Source organism: Dendropsophus ebraccatus, chromosome 2 (genome assembly GCF_027789765.1).
Source record: "Dendropsophus ebraccatus isolate aDenEbr1 chromosome 2, aDenEbr1.pat, whole genome shotgun sequence".
In the NCBI taxonomy this organism is placed as follows: Eukaryota; Metazoa; Chordata; class Amphibia; order Anura; family Hylidae; genus Dendropsophus; species Dendropsophus ebraccatus.
The window spans coordinates 29110765-29128860 of NC_091455.1; the positions used below are offsets into that span (position 1 = coordinate 29110765).

An 18096-nucleotide genomic window follows, 5' to 3' on the forward strand; every position below is an offset into this window, starting at 1 on the left:
GGGTTCATATCATCATAGACAAGTCCTTTAATCTGAGAGGCGCCGTAGTAATCAGTTGATCAGTGCAGGTCCGTAGTCGTTCAGATGAATAGCAGCCCAGGTAATACATAGACATCTCATGTTCTCCACAGCAGGAACCACTGCCTGCCTGCATTTCTCTTCTCTAGGTGGGGTCCTAAGCAGGGGATTGTCCTCTATGAAGTATAAATGCCCCTACAGGGTGTATGGAAAAGAATAGTCCTGATGATACAACCTACTATATTTATACAGTAGTCTAATCGAGTTCTACTTGATATATAGATCCCTGGACCTAGATATATAGATTCCCTATTGGGAACCCCAGCCATTGGCTGTAATTGGTATGGTATTGTTCTGATTGTAAACACAGCTCCTATAAATGTCTGGCTATGTTGTTCAAAAAAGGGAAGAAAAAATAAGTTTGAATGTAATCTTGATTAACACTTTGTATGTTTGGAAAAACTGAATAAAAATTATCTGATAAAAAAAAAATATATATAAATATATATATATATATATATATATATATATATATATATATATCCTGCCAATTTGTATTCACACTTGGTGTGTCCCCATGGTAACAGACTGCAGGAAAACCCTGTGTAGTCAGGGCCTGCTTTCATACTCCCTTCTAATCAAACATTGTTTTATTGTAATATTATTATTATTGTTGTTGTTGTTATTATTTCTTGGCACAGGTTTGCCGCACCACAAAAACTTTACCAACAGCCCTAAAACTCCTGTACTGTATAACACTGTCTAAGAGCCCTAAAAGCCCCATATAACACTGTTAGGTCACCTAGGAATGTATTCAATTACTTTATAGTTTTAGGCTATGTTCACATGTCGTAAGAGACCGGCCATTCCGTGACCCAGCCGGGTCACGGAACGGCCGGTCTATGAAAAGATCATCCTGGATTATCTTTATGGCCGGAGAGTTCTGATGCGGGCGCATTCGTACGCACCCGCATCAGAACTCTCCACTGCACTCTACAGTGTGCACTGACATGGTTTTCTACGGCCGCTATTCACTGAATAGCGGCCGCAGAAAACTGACATGTCAGTTGTTTGCAGCGCCACTAGGAATCCCGGCCGGAGCGAATACTGTGGGGGACATGTATCAAAAGGTGAAAAGGCGCAGATGGGGCAGATTGGAGTAAAAATAGGGTAAAGGGTAAAAATGGCGTAAAGGTAAAGGGTATTTTTGTGAATATTTTATTTGCATCTGCCCCATCTGTGCCACCTTCGCCAGTGGGGCCGAGAGGGGGGTGCAGCAGCACACAGAGGGGGCGCAGCCTCTGCGTGCGCCGCATTTATTATTTTTCTGGTAGAAAAATGACACTGAAACCTACGCCAGCTCTGAGCTGGCGAAGGTTTCAAGATTTTCGCATGGAGGGGCTCCGTGCGCTTGGGATTTATGTAGAGGCAATGTTGCTCCACATAAATCCCCTGAGCTCTGGAGCTGCGGGGACATTTGTAAGCTCAGGGTAAAAAACGCTGGACTTCATAAATGTCCCCCTAAGTGTATACGCTCTGGCTGGTATCCCATAAACAGAAATGCAAGGTATGTTCTCGTAATAAGTACGCCCGTTGTACAATGGCCGTGATTTTACGAAAATATACGTTGTGTGAACATAGCCTTAAGGGAAAGTTATGAGGTGGTAACTATCAGTTTGTTATAAAACACATTGAACTAGTAGATTTTTTTTTTTTTTTTAAGTCCACAAATCACCCCATTCTGCCTCTTAATCGTCTGGAAGCACTCTGTGCACCCCATTATGGGCTACCCTGAGGTCTGACTTCTATAGTTGCAATGGTAGACATAACCTTTATAGTGAGTAAATAGTTTGCATGGTGTATTGTTATTAACAGTCTGGATGGAATAAGAGTTGTGTTTTGTGTTTTTATTACATATACGATAGTCAGCATTTTATCTAGTGGGAAAGCAGTGTCCCATATTGTTGTTTTATAATTGCTGATTTTCTAATAACAATGAGCTTTCATCTAATGTATACTTTGTGCTTAGAAATATTAATGTTGGAGCCAGAAGAGGGACAACATCTCACATGGGTCTGGCCAGAACTTCCTCTTCCCATGATAGATTCTTTGTTATTTCTGGTGTATATAAGGTGGAGTTGTCTTCTTCTACCATGCCGTGGGATGACTTCTAGACTCCATGTAACGTACAGAAGACAATACAAAAATTACATCAGCTCCAGATGTCTTCAAATAGTCAGAGGGGAGATGTTGTTAAACACCATGCTTCTGCACAAAGGTCCAAAGTCATGGCCGATGGTTCTCCTCTATTTAAAACAGGAGACTCAGGAATGGATGGGAAGAAGGTCATTATGGATGATGGATACTCCAACATTATTCCCAACTAGTGTTGAGAGGACTTGCCGAACTCTTCTGGTTCAGCAGAATTCTCCGAACCCAAATGCTCAGCATTTGACTACCGATGTCTGGAGAAGTTGGCCTGCCATGAAAACACAGAGCCATTCTATGGCTGGACTCCAACTTCTCCAGATGCTGGGAGTCAAATGCGGAATGTTCGGGAATCGGAGAACATTGCTGAACCCGAACAGCTTGGCAAGTCCACTCAACACTATTCAGAGCCCTAAGTACAGATAAGTGGCTGTGCATCCAAAAACTATGAACGTTGCCCCCTTTGTTCTGCATTTAGGGTCCAGAGTTGACAATTTATCACTTATTTATAGTCTATCCTAGAGCTAGGATACTCCACATTTTTCTTCGGTTTACGACATCCTCCCTCTGACTACAAAGGTTTTCCACAAAGTCCACTCAAGTTGAAATGAGACAAAACCTGGGTCTTGTCATGTTCCGGTTTGTGGTTTGTCGGCGTCCTGTGGATTCTCAGTCCTGTTGAGGTCTGCAGGAGCCGGACATGAATGGTCAGTGTGGTCCGATGCCTAAAAGAAACCATTTGTCCCATCTGGCTATCAGATTTCCATTTGATAGTTCATTGCAGACACAATGATAGATGCTGCTCATATGTATTTACTCAGACACCTGCAAAGTTTGCTGAGCACTTAAGTCATGTCAGTATAACAATGGACAGGACGGGGTGTGGGGAGTCTATGGAAATCACCTTCATTTTATAAGTGCCTGGAAGATACTGAAACGGAAAAAACTTTCTGAGTTTTGGTTCACTACCTTATAGAATATCAAGGAAACTTAGGGTATTTTCAGCTAAGTATCAGATTATATGTAGGTAGATAAATGGATTGAGGTGATATTAGGTATATATACATAGATTAATGAATGATAGATAGATAGATAGATAGATAGATAGATAGATAGATAGATAGATAGATAGATAGATAGGAGATAGATAGATAGATAGATAGATAGATAGATAGATAGATAGATAGATAGATAGATAGGAGATAGATAGGAGATAGATAGGAGATAGATGATTAAGCCCCAACCTCAGCAAAAGTATATTGTAAACTGAAAGATGTGAACTGTTTGACCCAAAAAATTACAGGATGGGCATTTACATAAAATATTTACTTCTTAACATCTTGCTTTCATTCAATCTATATTTTTCTCTTTTGTTTCTGCAGTTTCCATAAAGAATTCAAAGAGAGAAGAAGAAAAACCATTCAGAGACTGTGCAGATCTGTATCACGCAGGGTTCAATAAGAGTGGTGTATATACAATATTTATTAACAACGTATCCGAACCCAAAAAGGTAAAGACGTTTACTGTACTATACTAGCTATATGGCTATGTTCACACTCAGTATCAAGACAAAATAGTGCAGCACGCTAAAGTCCTGTCTAGCATACATTCTGTAACAGGATTCTGTTAATGTGTACACTCTAGCCAGAAATTCAGTCGCTTCTATCTTTTCCTTCCACTATGTGACAGGGATTGTAGTCAAAATGGTGTAGTAGGAGGGACAGAGTAAGCTGAATTCCTGGCTAGAGCGTTAACAGGAACAGGAAGTCCTTTACTACAGGATGTACATGAATCAGGAAGTTACACTGAAGAAAACAAAGCTGATCTGCATTAAAACCAGAACAAAGGTATGGAAGACTACAGAAAGGTAGCAAAATAATGTTACCTATAATAAATAAATAAATAAATAAATATATATATATATATATATATATATATATATATATATATATATATATAATTTAATTTTTTTTTAATAGTTGACAGAGTCAGAAAACTCCCTTAAAGTCAATGGTGTGCATCAGACAGTGTAAGGGATTTTTGGTTGTTCTTGCAGTTACAGTGGAGCAGAACAATGGAAGGAACAATGGGGAATAAAGCCTATATCTCACAGTTTTTTATGATATTTTCCTACTGACAGGCTGGGTTCACACTACGTATATTTCAGTCAGTATTGTGGTCCTCATATTGCAACCAAAGCCAGGAGTGGATTAAAAACACAGAAAGGCTCTGTTCACACAATGTTGAAATTGAGTGGGTGGCCGCTATTTAATGGCAAATATTTGCTGTTATTTTAAAACAACGGCTGTTGTATTGAAATAATGGCCGTTATTTACTGTTATATGGCGGCCATCCACTCAATTTCACCATTGTGTGGACAGATCCTTTCTGTGTTTTTAATCCACTCCTGGTTTTGTTTGCAATATGAGGACCACAATACTGACTGAAATATACGTAGTGTGAACCCAGCATATTGTGTAAAAGGATCTATATATAAGATAAGTCTGGAAGCAGTTTATCCATGGACTTTCTATGCAAAACTACCCAGCTATAAATTAAAGTAAAACATGGCTGTCACTTTGTGTATTCTGTAAACATTGGCTGACAGGGACTATAAAATCAGATCTCACCGAGGGGAATACCATGTAACAAGAATCAAAAAGTACCAAGGTAAAAGTTCAGAAAAACTTAGCAAATAAATCCAACTTGTTTGACTTTGCTTTATACTTTTGAAGTGCTATCACATTTCTCCCTTCCTTTTTTATAGCATATATACAAGTATACACTACCTGCTTTATTCTAAGAAGATTTTGGATGATGATAATATGTTTTTTTTCTGAAATATTGACCAATTACCTTGTAACGGGGGAGAATGAATCTAAACTGTTTGTTAAAATATATCCCTCATAGAGTATGGATTTTGTACAGGAATGCTCAGGCCATTTACCCAAAGAAGTCGGCTTATGGCCTGCAAATAGTATACAAACACATGGTACAGGTTTATAAAGCAAAACTAAAGTTTTTCTAATTTTTTAAAGGCCAGAGCAGAAGCTGGATAGTTCAAGTATATAAGTCGGAGCAGTCAGAATAAAATGATTCCAGTATATAGGTCAAAGCAGGCAGAGTTGGATAGTTCTAGTATATAGGTCCGAGAAGTTACAGTTGGAAAGTTATGGTTGGAGCAGGCAGAGCGGGATAGTTCAAGTATATTGATCAGAGCAGGTAGAGTGGGATAGTTCAGGTATATAGGTCGGAGCAGGCAGAGTTGGATAGTTCAGGTATGTACAGTAGGTGGGAGCAGGCAGAGTGGGATAGTACCGATATACAAGTCGGAGCAGGCAGAGTTGAATAGATCAGGTATATAGGTCGGAGCAGGCAGAGTTGGATAGCTCAGGTATATAGGTCGGAGCAGGCAGAGTTGGATAGCTCAGGTATATAGGTCGGAGCAGGCAAAGTTGGATAGTTCAGGTATATAGGTCGGAGCAGGCAAAGTTTGATAGTTCAGGTATATACAGAAGGCGGGAGCAGGCAGAGTGGGATAGTACAGATACTGTATATAAGTCGGAACAGGCAGAGTTGGATAGTTAAAGTATATTGATCAAAGCAGGCACAGTTGGATAGTTCAGGTATATAGGTCGGAGCAGGCAGAGTTGGATAGTTCAGGTATATAGGTCGGAGCAGACAGAGTTGGATACCTCAGGTATATAGGTCGGAGCAGGAAGAGTTAGATAGTTCAGGTATATAGGTCGGAGCAGGCAGAGTTGGATATTTCTGGTATATAGGTCGGAGCAGGCAGAGTTGGATAGTTCAGGTATATGGGTCGGAGCAGGCAGAGTTGGATAGTTCAGGTATATGGGTCGGAGCAGGCAGAGTTGGATAGTTCAGGTTTATAGGTCGGAGCAGGCAGAGTTGGATAGTTCAGGTATATAGGTCGGAGCAGGCAGAGTTGGATAGTTCAGGTATATGGGTCGGAGCAGGCAAAGTTGGATAGTTCAGGTATATGGGTCGGAGCAGGCAGAGTTGGATAGTTCAGGTTTATAGGTCGGAGCAGGTAGAGTTGGATAGTTCAGGTATATAGGTCGGAGCAGGCAGAGTTGGATAGTTCAGGTATATGGGTCGGAGCAGGCAAAGTTGGATAGTTCAGGTATATGGGTCGGAGCAGGCAGAGTTGGATAGTTCAGGTTTATAGGTCGGAGCAGGTAGAGTTGGATAGTTCAGGTATATAGGTCGGAGCAGGCAGAGTTGGATAGTTCAGGTATATGGGTCGGAGCAGGCAGAGTTGGATAGTTCAGGTTTATAGGTCGGAGCAGGTAGAGTTGGATAGTTCAGGTATATAGGTCGGAGCAGGCAGAGTTGGATAGTACAGATATATAAGTCGGAGAAGGCAAAGTTGGATAGTTCAAGTATATTGATCAGAGCAGGTAGAGTTGGATAGTTCAGGTATATGGGTCGGAGCAGGCAGAGTTGGATAGTTCAGGTATATGGATCGGAGCAGGCAGAGTTGGATAATTCTAGTAGATAGGTCGGAGCAGGCAGAGTTGGATAGTTCAAACATAGGTAACAACATGGGTAAGAGCAAGCAGCAAAGAAAAATTAAGTTAATAAATTGTTTAGGTCACATACTAATTTATCAAACAGTAATCACACCTTCACAATAACAGGAACAATGGAAATCCCCACCAATCACGAGAATTGAGATCAATTGTCCCCTGAGTGAATGCTTGATCACCATTCCATTCATCCTCTATGGGACTTCTAACCATTGCTGAGCACTAAATTAGGCTATGTTCCGAAGACCCACAGACAATGAATGAACCTTGGCCAAGCATGTGTGTTACTGCTTAATACTCTGTGGACAATAAATCTCTGTCCTTGTGGTCTGTGGAGATCCCAGTGGTCAGACCCCCACCAATCAATAGGGTCTTCTCCAGACCATTATCTCTACATCCTTGCTGTAAAACACATCTCTCCGGACAGGTCAGAAATAATATCTGGCCTCAAAATTAATGTACAAAAAATGAATATAAAAATGACAATGAAATGAAAATAGAACAGAGCAAATAGGTCAGTATCTGGTTCTAACTGGTAAAGCAAATCTAGCTGATACATTCCCTATAAAACTACTGGTGTTCGAAAATTATACCGATTTATAAAAAAGTTCTATTTAAAAATCTCCCAGTACTTATCAGCTGCTGTATGTCCTGCAGTAAGTGGTGTATTCTTTGCAGTCTGACACAGTGCTCTCTGCTGCCACCTCTGTCCATGTCAGGAACTGTCCAGTGCAGGAAAGGTTTTCTATAGGGATTTGCTACTGCCCTGGACAGTTCCTGACATGAACAGAGGTGGCAGCAGAGAGCACTGTGTCAGACTGGAAATAATACATCGCTTCCTGCAAGACATACAGCGGCTGATAAAAAATCAAAGACATTAGGTTTTTATATCAAAGTAATTTACAACTCTGTATAACCTTCTGAAACTAGTTGATTTGAAGAAAAAAAAAATCTCTGGAGTACCCCTTTAAGATATTGCACATAAGGATTCAGTAGCACAGTCAAGTTCTCATTTTTGGCAAAAGATTCCTCTTAATTTACAAGACACAAGTCTTGTTAGATTCTTATTTCCTAATATACTCAATATTACAATCCCTTCTCTGAGAGATGACGTCGGGGAGTACAGCTGCAGATGTCTCATACCTATAAGAAGGCTATGTCCATACAATCCCTGGGCACATACTCCTTGCCCATGGGAGTTGGCACAGACCTCTCCCACAGTTGCAGTCAGGGATCGGACTATTATTATGTGTTGCCATAATGAAGCTGCACTTATAGGGGGAGATTTATCAAACATGGTGTAAAGTGAAACTGGCTCAGTTGCCCCTAGCAACCAATCAGATTCCACCTCTCATTCCTCACAGACTCTTTGGAAAATGAAAAGTGGAATCTGATTGGTTGCTAGGGGCGACTGAGCCAGTTTCACTTTACACCATGTTTGATAAATCTCCACCATGGTCTGTACATTCAAGGAGCCTCTCAGCCTTAGAAGAAGTTGGCCATTACTGACTATGGCGTCATGCCCATTACCACTTCAGGCTCCTTCCATTTTTAACACCTGCTTTATACTTTTTCTGATCCGCAAATAAACTGTTACTTGTATAAATGACAACTTTTACCCCCAACTCCGATTTCACAAGACGCCTCTGTTTTCAATAAGAAGTCGACGGTTTTACTGTAGAGGCTTTGTTTTATTGCACATCCATTGTTGCTTATTTCGGATAATCTGAGAAAGTGTCAAAGGGCAGCGGGATTATAGCGAAGTGAACGCTGTATTTGACTCTGTACCAACACATGAGCCCAGCGCATGGAGCTTGTTAGGAGGAGCAGCTAAGCTTATAAATCACACCAACATATGGAAACCGGCAACTTTACAAGTATGGAGAAGTGAGCACAGGACGGTCTCATATTCCTGTGCCACCCAACCCTTTCCTAAATCCTCCTGGATTAGATCCAGAATTGTAAAAGAAGGAATGAGCACTAAATACAGTAACTTCTATAAAGGCCACCAAGTCACTAGTCTACAAAAACATGGCTGCCTTACCCGGATCAGCAAACGTTCAGAGGTCAACGATTGCAGATTTATTTTTGCTCTTAATCATCTTGAAATCAGAGCGGATCATCTTGGATTTGGAATGGCTTTTTAACAAAGAGTCCATTGATAATTTCACACGTTATTAAGTCTTCGCTATGTATGGATTCACTTCTCTAAACACACAGGGAGTTTATCATCCAAGACAATAAGGGAGGCGAAAGCTGCTTGTTCTTCTAAAGTCACAAAGCAATGTTTTTCTATTGGCCACACACATACTGTACTATGATGTTGCTATCATATAGTGCTGGGTCTGTATTTAGAACAGTGTGAACCTGTATACAGAGCTGCCCCCTAGTGGTGACTACAGTCAGATAAGATTTTTATACCTATACATGTTCAAAGACAGGGGCATTATACTGTGATCTAAAGAAACTGAATAATTTAGCCTGCTATAGGAAATGTCTGCCCTATAAGTACATTATGGGGGAGATTTATCCAACATGGTGTAAAGTGAAACTGGCCCAGTTGCCCCTAGCAACCAATCAGATTCCCCTTTTCATTTCTCACAGACTCTTTGGAAAAATGAAAGGTGGAATCTGATTGGTTGCTAGGGGCAACTGAGCCAGTTTCACTTTACACCATGTTTGTTAACCCTTTCCCTATGTATCTAATGAGGGAAAGCCTCTACAAAGATCCATTCCCCCAGAGAACCAGGCCTAAATCTACACTATACAGCCAATCACTCATTTCAAAGGACATCATCTGAAGTGTATAGAAGTCTCGGCACTCGGCAAAGAAGTCTCGGCACTCACCAACATAATTCTTCAGTCTTTATTTAACTCTACATATCCATAGACAATAAAAATACGGGACGTGTTTCGGCAACCACCTTGTCAACTGAGGCAGATGACAAAGGTGGTTAAATAAAGACTGGAGAATTACATTGGTGACAGGACCTCTTTAATTACCATACGATTGGGATTGTGTTCCTTTCCATATGCACTGATACATCCTTCCATGGAGTGCTGCCCAGCTTGTCCTTGCAATCACCTGAAGAGTAATGGTGGACCATTGCTAGTAGCCCCTTTGTTATCATCTCAGCTTTGGGAGATACAGGATAAAAAACATGATTTATAAGGGTTTTCCAGGCCAAAACAGTTTATATGCTATTAGAATAGGCAATCAGTCACTGATCGTCCATGTTGTCTTACACATGCAGTTTTATCGTTTTTACTATTTATATAGTTGAATAAAACTTTGTGATCAACCTGAGGGTGTTATACAGGATTAGAAAAACATGGCTGCTTTCTTCCAGAAACAGACCCTCTCCTGTCCTCAGTGTGGGTGTGAGTTTTTGAAGCTCCCCTCTATAAAATTGAATGGAGCTGAATTGTAATACCACTCACAACCTGAGGACTAGGCTGGTGCTGTTCATGCAATAACGTGTCTGTCCCTTTCTAATCCTGAATAACCCCTTTAAGGCTGAAATCCCAGAAACAGAAGCGAAATACCAAACGTGGAGAACATTAATAAATCCAGATTAGACTAAAGCCAGAATAATAACCTTCAAATGTCAGGCTTCTGTGTGGAGGCAGGAGGAATGTTATGGGGTCCCAGACTACAGGGTACTGCTGGCAGGAACAAGTCAACGTCAATGGACTTTTCAAACAAGAAAACACGATGCAGCATCATACCTAGATTTGTAATAGCTGCCTAGACCAAAGGCTGCTGGGATTGACGATATTGGTTTCTTGCTAAGTCAGTGGAGTCATCCAACCTGGGAAGAACATTAGTGGCATTTTTTCCTAAATATAAAGGCTGGGCTGTATATTTCTATGAGTTTGATGGAGTTGGGATCTCCTACACTAACACTTCTTATTTTGTCCCATAAATAAAATGGTAGTTACATCTGGCACAGTGAAAATTGGCACCGGGCAATACTGTAAGCACAGAGCATGTAAGTAAGGCTAGGTTCACACTGCGTTTTCAGCATCCGTTTAACGGATCCGTTTTTTTTAACATCCAGAAAAATAGGGTCAGCAACGTTTTTTGGTCCGTTTTGGTCCGCCAAAAAAAACGGATCCGTTTTTTTTTATAATGGAAGTCAATGGAAAAACGGATGCACACAAATTAATCCGTTTTTTGCAATCCGTTTTTCATGCGTTTTTTGCAAAAAACGGATGCGTTAAACGGATGCTGAAAACGCAGTGTGAACCTAGCCTAAGTGTTTCCAAAGCTGAATCTTAATTTATTTTTTATTTTAGGTGTATTGCAATATGGAAACTGCGGGTGGAGGCTGGACGGTGATCCAGCACAGAGAGGATGGGACCATAGATTTCCAGCGGGGTTGGAAAGAGTATAAAATGGTAAGTGCTAAAACTACCATGGAGTCAAATGAGAGTCAAATAGAACATCTATTTTCGCTAATGGCTTGAAATAAATAAACTCTGAATGCTAGGGTCACTAGACATGAGCAAACCTCGAACACGCTTCGGTTTATCCGAACCCCAACTCTCTGCATTTGAATACCGGTGGATGAAGAAGTTTGATGCACCTTTAGTAAATCCTGGAAAACAGTCTATGGCCATGTTCTCACTGTGTAAGACACCGGCCGTTCCGTGACCCAGCTGGGTGACGGAACGGCCGGTGTCAGAGAATTTCATCCCGGTCGGTACTGCAGAACCGTCCGGATGATCATCACTGCCGCTGAATTTGGATGCAGGCGTATCAGTGTGCGCCCGCATCTGACTTCCCTGCTGCTCACAATGGAGCATGCAGCTGGAGCCACGCGCTCCATTGTGTGCACTGAAAGGTTTCAGGTTCAAGGTTCGTCTGTGCTTGAGGTTCCCACATCTTTACAGTTCACATATTAGCAGAATTTATGGATGTTAATGGGTATCTAAGGACATCCCTGTGCTTTTTATAGGATTAGTAGACTCCCAGGAACAGCTACTTCATTGACAGCCTAATTTTTGATGAAGAGCCAATTGTAGAGACCCAAGTGTTTGCCATGGAATGTGCAAAGGTAGCAGCTGCCCCCAAGGCTTGAAGAACTGAAAGGTCTCCTAGCCACCACTACAATAAATACCCATGGTAGAAGAGGGCCATAAAACATCAAATTACGCCACTTTACATCCCTCTCCTTGTAAGAACTACAACATAAACTTCCATTTCAAATGTATGATCAGGATATATGAGCTTTACAAGTATATATTCAAGTATACACACAAGCACTAGAAAAAAGTATTGAAGATATCCAGAAGAGAATTCACATTTTACTCATTTACAGTTTAAGGGAAAATTTACAATCGGTCATGAAATGTAAGAATGGACTAGGAAAACATGGAAGCGTTCACTGCCAAAGGATCTGCTCCAACATCCCACTCAGGAAGCCTCTCATTTTTCAATCTTTTTGGTGAATAGTTGGAGAGATAGTTCCCCTTTTGGCACGGCCAAGGCAAAACTATTCTTGTTATTATCCCACTCTTTTCAGGAAATTCATTCAACCAATATACTATATATTTTTTCTTTATAGTGTGTATGTATGTATATATATATATATATATATATATATATATATTACAGGCTGTAAACGAGTTTACTGCAGATTAATTTGTTATTTAGCTATTTCCTCTATGTACGTTACTTAGTTATCACGGGACAGCCTACAGCTGTATTCACGTTTTCCAGGACTCCCTATGGCTGCATCCAACTTCTGCTGAACCTGAAAGGTTCAAAAAGTGTGCTTAACACTAGTTGTAAACCATTCTAGGCAATTTTTACTAGGCATGAGAGAATCTGGATTTACAAAGAAGTTTGTAAAAAAAAAAATGACTTTATTAATCAAGCAAATTTTTGCAAGCTTCATTTCCTAAATAAAAATGAAGGACGAACAAAAAAAAAAGTATGCTCACCTATCTGCACTTCCCCGGTGTCCTCCTCTGCGTCTCTGATGTCTCCAGCCCACTCAGCCAATTACTGAGTGCTGCAGCTATCGATTGGCTTAGTGGACTGTCACACTCCAGACAAGAGTGACAGCTCTCTCAGCCAATCACTGACCACGACACTTTCCCATCTGAATCAGTCACTGATTGGCTGAGCAGGCTGTCAATCTCATCTCTGGAGTGACAGCTCACTCAGCCAATCACTGGCCATGGTTCTGTCCCTCAATCAGTGATTGGCTGAGCAGGATTATGGCTCTAGGGGACACTGTAGACGAGAGACCAAGGACACCACAGGAGTGTAGACAGGTAGGCATTCATGAGTGACCTACACCAAACCAGCTAAATACCTGCAAATATTTTAGCTGTTTTAGTGCAGTTTGTTAAGGTTAGGAAGTTTGCAAATTTAAGGACAAAAATTTGTTATCCCACTGAACTGATCTTATAAAAAGTTTGCTCATTTATCATTTGACCATTAAAGGTTCTAGTCAGATTTAAATTTTATGTACTAGATCATGGGTCTCGAAACTGCGGCCCTCCAGCTGTTGCAAAACTACAACTCCCATCTTGCCCGGACAGCTAAAGATTTGGATTTGGCTGTCAAGGCATGATGGGAAATTTAGTATTGCAACAGCTGGAGGGCCGCAGTTTCGAGACCCATGTACTAGATAGAACGGTGAACGATATTATAATGTTCTAGTTCTCAAAAAGCAGAAACCTGATTGAAAATCTCTATATTCACACACTAGAGAGTGAGTCCTATATCTTGTCTATTGCAAACGTTCATCGTCATATCGAATGTCAACTGATGTGATGTATTACAACTGAGATCAATTGGATCAATTATAAACCCATCAAGAATTAGAGTTAAAGTTAATGTTCATCCTAAAAAGACAGCCTCCATTGGATTTGACCAGTTGACCCTTCATTAAAATCTTCGTTCTATTCACTTCATGGGAATTTTGACTGACAGCTCCTTTGGGTCTGGGATGAACCGCTGGGGCGCTGCCAAATTTTGGATGAACTAAACACAACATAGCAGCCTTTTATTTGATATTTTCAGCCAATTCTTCTTGGGAGATTTTGTTCTACCACAGCCAAAGGTTGCCAGTCCCTTGCTTAGGTCGTCCCCAGACATACGTTCCTCAGTGGTGTAAGCCAATTTTGTCATTGAGCTGTACGAGATCTCTAGAAATGCTTAATTTGGGGTGACGTAATGTGATGTCTTTCTCTGGTATCATGTGGAGTTGAGCTTGGAACCAGTTCTGTCCTATACCAAGCACCATTAGACGCAATAAGTGTCTATTCGGTGTCTGTTTTACATTACTTGATGTATTGTGTGGTGTAGTATTATTTTTAGAAATTTTCATTATAGCCCGTCCACTGCTCCGAAATATACAGCGGCTCTTATGCGCTTGAGGTGGAAACTTGACTTAAGGAGAATAAGCAGATGGCGGCAGATCAAAAGATTGCCATATATACTATAGTCACACTTGACAAATCACAGAACATTTAGTAATTGAGACATAGCATCTATGTCTTTATTTACCAAGCTCAATAGATCTATGACATAATGCTACAATAAGACGACTTTTCATTCCCAGCCACGGTCCAATCTTTTTTTTTATTCAATCCAAAATTGATCCTAGTCTCCTTTTATTGTGATCTCCAGCTATCACCTGCAATCTGAGATGGAACCGGGTAGGAAGTGTTGTATTACCCTGTAGCACCACCACAAAAAAAATTAAAGGGTTTTCCAGCCTAAAACTAACTTATTCCCTATCCGCAGGATAGGGGACAAGTAAGAGATTGCGAGGGGGTCAGACCTCCTTACCCCACCGGTGATCTCCAGATTGGACCCGACTCCTTTGTTTTGAATACAGCCCCGGTTACGGCACCTGACCTGTGGCTATATTCATTCTCTATGTAGCCACCAGAGAGAGAGAGGTGAGTATGGCACTTGGCTCTTTCTGGCTCCCGCACCCAGGACAGAACAAAGGAGCCAAAAAGACAATCTGGTGATCGTCAAGGGGTACGGAGATCAGGGCCCTTGCAATCTCTTACTTGTTCCCTCTCCTGTGGATAGGGAACAAGCTAGTTTTAAAGGGAACCTGTCACCCCCATCCCGGGGTGACAGGCTCCCGAACCCCGCTACAGCCCCCTATACTCACCTTATCCCGCTGGGTCCCGCTTCTGGATCCGGTCGGGTCTCGGAGATCTCAGCCAATGCAGCCAGGTGCACGCGCTGAGAGATGAGTCCAACGCTCATAGAGAATGACAGGCGAGTCCAGCGCTCCGTCATTCTCTATGAGCGTTGGACTCATCTCTCAGCGCGGGCGCCGGGCTGCAGCGGCTTATATCTCCGTGACCCGACCGGATCCAGAAGCGGGATACGGCGGGATCAGGTGAGTATAGGGGGCTGTAGCGGGGGGTCGGGGGGTGACAGGTTCCCTTTAAGTTGAGAAACCTCTTTAAGCATTACCCATTTTATTTTTTTATTGGTGAAGGTCCAACTTCTCGAAGTCTTGATCCAGGGACTGAAGAGAATAATGCAATTCTCCTGCAGACTGGCTCAGTGGTTAGCATTGTTTACTTGCAGCTCTGTAGTTCTGGGTTCAAATCCCAACCAATAGTGCTGATATGGTTCCCTGCAGCACAGGTTAGAGCCCCTGGGCAGCTTGCAGACCAAATCAGCTGCAGCTGTAGCTTTATAAAGGTGAAAAAGAAGTTTTATTATGCGGCGTGAGGCCAGGAGAGGGGCGGACACTAGTCACCTGGGTGGGGAGCTGCCTGGAACTAGTCACAGCTCTCTACCTGTCAGTGTGCAGTGGGGAATGATTGACAGGCAGGGAGGCCACTAACAGGTCTCTCTGCCTCTAAATCAACCCCTTTAATATTATTAACATTCAGTAAATTAGTGTATTACCACATTAAAATGCCAGAAATCACATGTAGTGCCTATGGTTTCAAAGTAGAGAGACGAAAGATGAAGAGGCCTGACACTCACCGTTGATTAATAGTTTGATTTCTCCATTACAGCATTCGCAGGACATGTTTCGGCCAGTAGCTAGCCTATGTAAACCACTGACACAGGCTAGACAGTGGCCAAAATGCACCCCATATATAGGATAATTGAGGAATAAAACTACAAATCAGCTCCAAGTGAGTGCAGAGCCCCTTTTATCTTTTGCACGGCTGAGTACCGCCCGCTATTTACTAGACATAGTAGAGAGAGGCCGGGGATCAGTACATGAGGATAGACTGTTATATTCTATATCTACATTGCACAATGTGCAGACCAGAAGCCAGATCTCTACCTCCATAAATAACCTTTAATTTGACTCGTCTTATCAGTGTTTTTCCAGTTTCGGGACTACAGGATTTATGGAGGATTTAGCAGGATCTTCTCATAACAAAAAGTTCTGAAACTGATATATTTGGATTTCATTTCATTTTACTAAACAGGAATTAAAGGGGAAGTTTTAACAATTATAAATAAATTATAGAAATCAATTATAAATGGGAATCTTGTGGATAAGGCTTTTTTTGTTTGTTTCTTTTCATCGTTTTTTGCAAAAAACAGATGGAAAACGGATGCTTTTGTGTGCATCCGTTTTGATCCATTTTTCCATGGACTTCTATTATAAAAAAAAAAAAAAAAATGGATCAAAACAAATAATTCTTTATAAAGTACACAGAAACGTAGCTGACCTTATTTTTGTGTATGTTAAAAAAGAACGGATGTGTTTTGATCCGCTTTTTTATAGTGGAAGACAGTGGAAAAACTGATCAAAATGGATGCACACAAATGTATCCGTTTTTTCATTCATTTTTTTTTTGTTGCAAAAACAGATGAAAAAGCGGATTGCAAAAACAAAGGGTGAACCCAGCCTAAAAGGAAAAAGGCATATACTTATCTTCCTCACTCTTCCTACTGTTGCCGTTCTCCCAGAGCCAGTTCCATTACAAAGTGCTTGTGTTTGAGGCCACCGCATGCATTACCCAACCAGCCAATCAGTGACTAAGATAGGATACCTCAGTGGATATAAACAATATACTCACCTTCTTCGCTCCTTCCACCACTACCATTAGCAAGGAGCCTTGTCCGTTGCTTGCTGCATGGTATTGCCTATTTAGCCAATATCCTTTAAAATGTCCCTGTTATTATAAAAAAAAACATGGTTCAGTGTTTAGATACAGATAAATCCTTAATGTCTAACTATAGCTGGATGAAGCGTGCAGTTTGGCGCTTCACTCTCTGGTTACCTGTGATCTCCATGTCACTGCAGGAGACAAGCTCCTTTATAATTTTATGGAGTCTCCTGAGATGAAACTGGAGAGAGAAGTGCTCAGCCATGTACTTCTCACAACTTTATCAAGAGATCATGGGGGTCTGAACACTCAGACCCCGACTGATCAAAACTTTTGATACTTCACTGCAACATGCCATTTTTTTATTTTTTTATTTTACAATGCTTATTTCCTGCAGGAAGTGGTGTATTCTCTCCAGTCTGACACAGTTCTCTCTGCTGCCACCTCTGTCCATGTCAGGAACTGTCCAACACAGGAGAGGTTTTCTATTCAAATCTCTTTTTATTAAAACAGATATGTTTTGTAAGCATATAAACACAAAGCACAACAAGGAAGGGTAGGGGCCACACAGCCCAATAACACAAGTATAGATCTGTACAGAGTAAAGTAAACGGAGGCTGAGAAAATGGGCTCTGGGCCTGATGAGACAGGCTGGGCTTGTGTGGGCTCGAACAGGGGATGAGTGAAACTGGGTAGTGGAACATATAACCGGGGGGGACACTGTAAAGATAGGGGGGGGAGACAGGGGGAGGGGAGGGCCAGGGTATCTAATTGATGGTTAAGAGCCAGTAGTCGGGCTAAAATGAGTGCGTAATAGCGTAGTCCATGGGAGCCAGAGAGATGTATGTTTGTCATGTGAAAGGGAGTGCCAGCTACAGATCTCCTCCAGGCGTCGTACGTCTTCTACTTTCTCAATCCACCTAGTCAGGGGGGGGGGATCGGTCGACCTCCAGTACAGGGGGATCATCATTTTGGCAGCTGCCAAGAGGTGGGTAACCAGATCATTTTTCTTGGGGGTGTAGTGAATGGAGGGGGCCCATAAAAGTATCAGTTCAGGGGTGAACACTGGGGAAGGGCCAGGCAGTTGGGTGATTAGCAAGAGAACTTGGTCCCAAAAGGGGCGGATGAGTGGGCAATACCACCATATGTGGGACAGAGTCCCTCTGTCATTAAGACAGCGCCAACATAGATCAGTGGGAGAAATGCCATGGTCATATAGGAATGCTGGAGTCCTATACCAACGGGAAAACAA

The 18096-nt window shown here is 41.7% G+C and overlaps 1 protein-coding gene across 1 annotated transcript in view; it reads left to right on the forward strand.

Moving 5' to 3' along the window:
- ANGPT1 (angiopoietin 1) overlaps positions 1 to 18096 on the forward strand; it is a 219659-nt gene that overhangs the window by 154476 nt on the left and 47087 nt on the right. The window contains exons 5-6 of the mRNA XM_069957200.1: positions 3609 to 3736; positions 11076 to 11177. Coding sequence (XP_069813301.1) covers positions 3609 to 3736; positions 11076 to 11177 — 230 coding nt within the window. The remainder of the gene's footprint in view (positions 1 to 3608; positions 3737 to 11075; positions 11178 to 18096) is intronic.